The sequence below is a fragment of the Nicotiana tomentosiformis genome, chromosome 10 (genome assembly GCF_000390325.3).
Source record: "Nicotiana tomentosiformis chromosome 10, ASM39032v3, whole genome shotgun sequence".
Classification (NCBI taxonomy): domain Eukaryota; kingdom Viridiplantae; phylum Streptophyta; class Magnoliopsida; order Solanales; family Solanaceae; genus Nicotiana; species Nicotiana tomentosiformis.
The window spans coordinates 57,352,157-57,358,877 of record NC_090821.1 but is presented as its reverse complement, the minus strand read 5'-3'; the positions used below and the strand labels follow the sequence as shown (position 1 = coordinate 57,358,877).

General features: G+C 39.8%; 1 protein-coding gene across 1 annotated transcript; it reads left to right on the top strand.

Annotated features, from left to right (window-relative positions):
• The first annotated feature begins 5,688 nt into the window (after nucleotides 1-5,688).
• Nucleotides 5,689-6,060, top strand: LOC138900225 (uncharacterized). Its single transcript, XM_070186945.1, has one exon. The coding sequence runs from the start codon at nucleotides 5,689-5,691 to the stop codon at nucleotides 6,058-6,060; it is 372 nt and encodes a 123-aa protein (XP_070043046.1).
• The last annotated feature ends 661 nt before the right edge of the window (nucleotides 6,061-6,721 follow it).

Sequence of the window (6,721 nt, the reverse complement as noted above, 5' to 3'; positions counted from 1 at the left end):
AGTCCACAGTAGTTAGCTTATGATTGAGCTCCATTGGAGTTGCCACTGGTCTGTATCCACTCAAACCTGCCTCTCAAAGGAGTTCCATTGCATATTTCCTCTGGTTTAATACAATTCCTCCCTGTGATCTTAGAACCTCTATTCCAAGAAAGTATCTCAATTCCCCTAAGTCCTTCATTTTGAAATTGTGATGAAGAATCTTCTTTACTTATGTAATCATATCGAGAGAATTCCCAGTGATCAACAAATCATCCACATACACAAAGATGATCACAATGTTCTTGCCACATTTCTTGGTAAAATGTGAATGGTCATATGATCTTTGAGAATAGCCAACTTGCAGTAAAGCATTTTAAAGCTTAATGTTCCATTGCCTTGAGGCTTGTTTCAAACCATATATGGATTTCAATAATCTACATACCTTGTACTCCCCTTGTTTGTGAAATCCCTAGAGGTAGATCCATATAGACCGCTTCTGTGAAATCACCTTGTAAGAAGGCATTATTGACATCCATTTGAAACAATGGCCAATATTTAGAAGCAACAACACTGATAACTGTTCTCACTATAACCAGTTTGGCTACAGGTGAGAAAGTCTCATGGTAATCCAATCCAACTTGTTGTGTGTAGCCTTTAGCCACTAACCTTGCTTTGAACCTATCCACCTCTCCATTTGCCTTGTATTTTATTTTGTATATCCATTTTGAGCCTATAGCTTGCTTCCCAATAGGAAGGTCTACAATCTCCTAAGTCTGATTATCTTCTAGTGCCTGTATCTCCTGTTTCATTGCTTCTATCCATTGTGGATCCTATGATGCCTCTTTGAAGGATTTTGGTTCCACAAGAACTGAGAAAACTTGTAAATAAGCTTGATATGTTGTGGCAAGATGATCATACTTAACATGAATGGAAATTGGAAACTTACAGTTCCCAGACAACTTTGTAGTAGTCACATAATCCTTCATCCATATGGGAGTAGTTGTATTTCTAGGTTCTCTTTGAACATGTTGTGTATGTAAGTTTGTTGTTGCTGGTGCATGCTCTTGCTCAACAACAAATTTTACAGGAAGAACTTCTTCTGATCCCTCTCTTAATGCTGAATTTGGAGTATCCATCTACTCTAGTGGTGCAAGGATTGGAGCTATTTCTTCTTGTTCCAAGTCTGCAGAGGCATCATCACTTTCATGAGAGCTGTTACGCGGTGCCTTCCTGAAGTTCCTTCGAAGGGCGACGTAAGGCTAAGCAACCGATGTCAGTGCAGTTGCTGTCCGTCAAATGAGGTTCCCTCCGTATGCTAGACTAGATTGTCAGTGCCGTACGGGAAAACCAGTGTCGTGAGCAATTGAGCAGCGAAAATGAGCAATTGATGATAAAAGCTGATGATTGTATTGATGATGATGAAAGCTATTACAAAATGCTATGCGGTGTCGGGGGGAGAGACACCAGTACAGAGAAATGATTGCTTGCTTGAATGTTTGAATGCTTTGGTCCCCCTTAATAATGCTTAAAAAAAATAAACCAAAGTTACATGAGTTGACCTATGAAAGCTGTAGAAGCACACTGGAAATGAATGAAGTAAAACTACTCTATAATTACAATGAAAAGGACTTAGTCTTCTACAAGGTAGAAGCAAGTCCGATGGCAATAACTTTGTCTTGAGCATCAGGGTCTGCGCGCGCATTGCAGTTGGCGCGCGCGACACTATTTGGATCTGCCTGCGGCTGGGCGCTGGCGCATGGCATTGGATCTGCGCACGGGGCACTGTCAGTGCGTACGACGTTGTTGGCAACATGATGGCTTGTGTGCGCGGCATTGTAGGTGCGCGCGACACTCTTGGCTGCACTGATTATCGGTGGGGCGACAGAGGCGCATGCGCGCTTGTCACTTGGCATTGCCGAGACCACGGGGTCGACCGTAGCGCTAGGCGTTGGGAGACTTGCCAGGACGCCACAGAGAGCTTCCAAGGGGTCATGGGTCGATCATGGGTCCACAGGGCGCTAGGCGTTGGGAGGCTTGGAAACATACATCACAAGATCCTATTTCTATAATACTGATTTTATTCTTCAAAGCTGATAAGTGTTGTAATGATTTTATTGAGGCATGTCCCAATCTGTAGTGACTGTTTCTGCTCCCTCCTTTGCAATTGTGCCTTCCACCAGTGCTTTATTTTCTGTATCTCTTTGCTTTATTATGTACAATCCTTCATGTTCTCTACCAATCCCCAATACCTTACCACTGTAGAGTCCCTACAACACACAGAAGTCAGGGTAGAAGTCAGCCAAACATCTGAGGTCTTTGGTGAGCTTTGACATTGATAGCAAGTTAAATTTAAAATCTGGTACATGAAGCACATCTTTCACTTTCTGATTTCCTAGAATCTGTGCATTTCATGTATGTGTAATGTTTGAAGTCTTCCCTGTTGGCAATTGTACACTCCTATATCCATTAATGATCTTAAGTGTATCTAGTAAGTCCTTATTACAAGTTATGTGATGAGTGGAACCTGTATCCACTATCCAATCTTTTTCTGTGGCATTAGACATTAATGAAACAATACCTGCCATGTTTGTGGAACATTCTGCACATGTAGGTTTGTTCAACAGTTCTACTAATTGCTTGTACTGTTCCCGTGTCAGGTAATGCTCTTGTGGTTGACCTTCAGAGTTACTGGTTTCTTCTGCACTTGCATTGTTGGCAAATGTCCTGCTTCCTCCTGCAACATGAGTCTTTTTCTTGCGTTTAAAATCTGCTGGATATCCTACTATATTGTAGAAATTTTTCTTCAAATACCCCTTATATTCACAGTGTTCACATATCATTCCTATCTTCTTAGGTCTGTTATATCGAGGCCTGCCTGCCATCATAGTCAATGGGTCATTGTTTATATCAGCCACTCCTAAGGCCCTTTGACTCTCTTCCTGAGTCACTATGGCATAAGCTTCATTCACACTAACTACAAGCCTTTTCATCAACATATTGCTTCTCACATTACTATAGCTTTCATTTAGCCCCATAAGAAACTGCAACAAACGTTATTGCAATAGGTGTCCAAGTGATGGTCTAGATTCCTCACTGTCACAGTCTGGTTTTGGTGCTAGTATGTCTAATTCATTCCACAGATCATTCATTTTTGAATAATAAGTGGTTACATAATTTGTACCTTGTTGATCATCAAAAAAAAGAATCCGTACCTTGCCTTAGTGATACAATTTCTGCCCACAAGTGATAGATCCTAGTGAGACTGCACCTGTCAAACCTTTCCTTAAAATCACTCCATACCTTCTTTGCACTAGACGCGAACATGATACTCAGTATCAATTCACTCGCAACTATACTACATATCCATAACAACACAATCGCATTGCATTTCTTCCACTGCTCTGCTAACTCACCTATGTACATGCCTTTTACATAGCTTCCGTCTACAAAACCAAGTTTGCTCTTTTCCCTAAGTGCTAGCGTCATCGCCGTGCTCCACAATGCATAATTCTCTGGCCCTGTGAGCTTAATTGACACTAAAACTAGTCCTGGAGCATCTGATGCTTGGATAAATAACGGATGATTGTGCTCTAGCTGTGTTACTGCATTTCCTGCCATTTTTTATAGGTTTCAAGCTTCGTCAATGTCGATCTACCAGAAACTCAGTCGATCTGCCGGAATTTCACCACGAACTCGTCGGAGAACACTCTGATTTCAAGGAACCCTCTATGATACCATGTTAGTTTGTGGATTACTAAGCTAACCAGATCTAGCGACATGCAAATTAGTCGACTATCATTTTTCTAGGGCATGAATTATATATGAGAGAAAGAGAGAAAAAGAAGAAATGAGGAAGAAGAAGACCACTGTACTTCGTTAGAATAGAAATCTCATTATAAAAAGAAGAAATGAGGAAGAAGAAGACCACTGTACTTCGTTAGAATAGAAATCTCATTACAATTAGGTACTTAATAGTGCATTTATAACAAACACTGCACTGTTAAGTAACCGCTCTAACTGACTAACCCTTCTAGTTTCTTTAATTGCTAAATGACCCCCATAACTACTCAAGTCATCATTTCTGCACTTCAATACATGTATGCCCCTTATGAGTTGATTTTATCTCTTGGCTCACTGGAAAACAGTTATGAGGTTCAAAACAAGATAATAACATTGATACTAGGAATAAAAAGTGCTAATGAACAATCTTGAGTAGTTATTGTTCTATTAGATGATTGTTTCTGAGCATTCAATAGCATTAGTGAAATAAGTCGTTCAATGTGTTCTTGAATACTTGCTATTAGAGCTCTTATATACCAATCTTGACAACTTACACTTGGTCAATATATACTGGCTCTAGAAGTTTCCCGTCTTCTACTTGAATCATTCGATCAATATTGCTATCACCCAGAAACAATGACATTTTCTTTAAATTTTACTTTACATTCACACTAATTATCATTTTAAAGAAACTATGGACTTGCGGAACTTATTGTAGATTACTTCCAAATTTGGCGTTCATTTTTGCATCTGACACCGCATCACTCAACAGGAGATAGTATTCCTATAGTGGAATACATACACTAATTAAGGAGGATTTAGAAACATTTCGGTTGTCACCTTGTTTCAATTTTATCGCAAAAAAATCACAAAATTGGTATCAAATTTCACTAGAAACTTTCTCCAACTCCTAAGAATCTTACGAGTGCCTGAGATCATTGTTTATGTCTGTTGGCCTAAGTGAAGGTTAGTTTTGAAGATTGACAAAGAAAACTCAGGCATGAACCAGGCCTATCACTGGTAGACATAGACACGGGCAGATTCAAAGCACGTGAGATACACATGCAGGAGATAAACGAAATCTGGCATAATAATAGATATCTCCTGATCGAAAAGATTGCATAAATGATAAGGAGAAGGACTCCTTGCCCTACGAGAACATTATCCAAGATAAGGGAGGAGTTAGAGGTTGAGATCAACTAGAACTCTTCCACCAAGGAAGAGTAGCATTAGAACTCTAGTTATTTTCTATTCTACTAACTCTATAAATCGCAGGAAGTTCTCATTCTACAGGTGACGCACAAAAGCAGAAGTTAAATGTGAATTGAGAGCAGAATATCAAGGCATTTTGCAAGCAGTTCGTGTGTGATTCAAGTGTATGAACATGAAGCTACATGAACCAGATAGAAGAACCAGTTTCAAGTGTCTGTCTTGTATTCTAGTTCAATTGTAGTAGGTGTTTTCATATTGTACCTTTCAGCTTTATCTAGAGGCAATTGTAATAGGTACTCAGAGTATTCAAGTTAGAGTTAACTTGAAGTTGTCGCAACAGTTAGAGGTTGTGTGCCACAACGAGATTATAGTTAATCCCAGGTTTACAAAAGTATTTTGTAAATGCAGTTTTTGGCTCAGTGATTTAGTGAAGAGTTTTGAAAAAATCCTACTGGGAACTAGGTCGTGGTTTTTTCACCTTTTGAGCCAGGTATTTTCCACGTAAAAATTCTTGTGTTCTTTAATTTCTGCATTTATTATTTCACAACAGTAGGATAAGAAATACATAGAAGAACCAGGTCCTTCTATAATCTGTACACGTAAAAAATTGGACACCACACAAATTACCCCCCTCTTGTGTGGTATTGAAGTTAAGACATCAATTGGTATCAGAGCAGGTTGTCCTTGAAAAGGTTAACACCTTAGGAGAAGATCAAGATGAGTGCACCACCTGAAAACTGGGAAAGACAATCCAGTGCTAGGACACCACTTTTCAATGGTCAGTACTACTCCTGGTGGAAGAACAGAATGAGAGACCATATCATTGGAGAGGATTATGAGCTATGGGACATAGTCACAGATGGTCCCCTGGCTACCATGAAGAAGAATGTTGAAGGAGTAGATGTGCCAAAAATAAGAGCTGATTGCACTGCTGAGGACTTGAGAAAATGGGAGAAGAATGCCAAGGCCAAGAAGTGGCTCATGTGTGGACTTGGTCCGGACGAGTACCGCAGAATTCAAAGTTGTACTACTGCTAAGGAAATTTGGGACACTTTGCAAGTGGCTCATGAAGGAACACCCCAGGTGTAGAGGTCCAGAGGAACGTTACTATATTCTCAATATGAGAATTTCACTATAAAAGAAGGAGAAACCATCCAAGAGATGTATACAAGGTTCACCACACTAACAAATGAACTTAAGTGTCACGACCCCTAATTCCCTCCGTAGGATGTCGTGATGGCACCTAGTCTCTAAGACTAGGTAAGCCTATCAATGCGGAATAATAATAAATATCTGAAATAAATAAACTACAATTCAAATAATTTCAACTCCCAAAATCCGATAGAAATAAGTCACAAGCTTCTAAGAATTTATTCTCTATGTCTCTATACATCAGAGTCTAAAGCAAATAAGGAAGACAACATAGTAAGATAGAAGGGGACTCCGGAGTCTGCGGACGCTGGCAGATATACCTCGAAGTCCCCTCGTACAGCTAGTTTACTGATGCATGGTCTGATAAGATGTACCTAGATCTGCACAAAAAGATGTGCAGAAGCGTAGTATGAGTACACCACAGCGGTACCCAGTAAGTGCCAAGCCTAACCTCGGTAGAGTAGTGACGAGGTCAGGTTAGACTGTCACGACCCCAAATTTCCTCCGTAGGATGTCATGATGGCACCTAGTCTCTAAGACTAGGTAAGCCTATCAATACGGAATAATAATAAATATCTGAAATAAATAAACTATAATT

Coding starts and splice junctions, on each gene's coding strand:
- LOC138900225 (XM_070186945.1), top strand. CDS start 5,689: ATGAGTGCACCACCTGAAAACTGGGAAAGACAATCCAGTGCTAGGACA.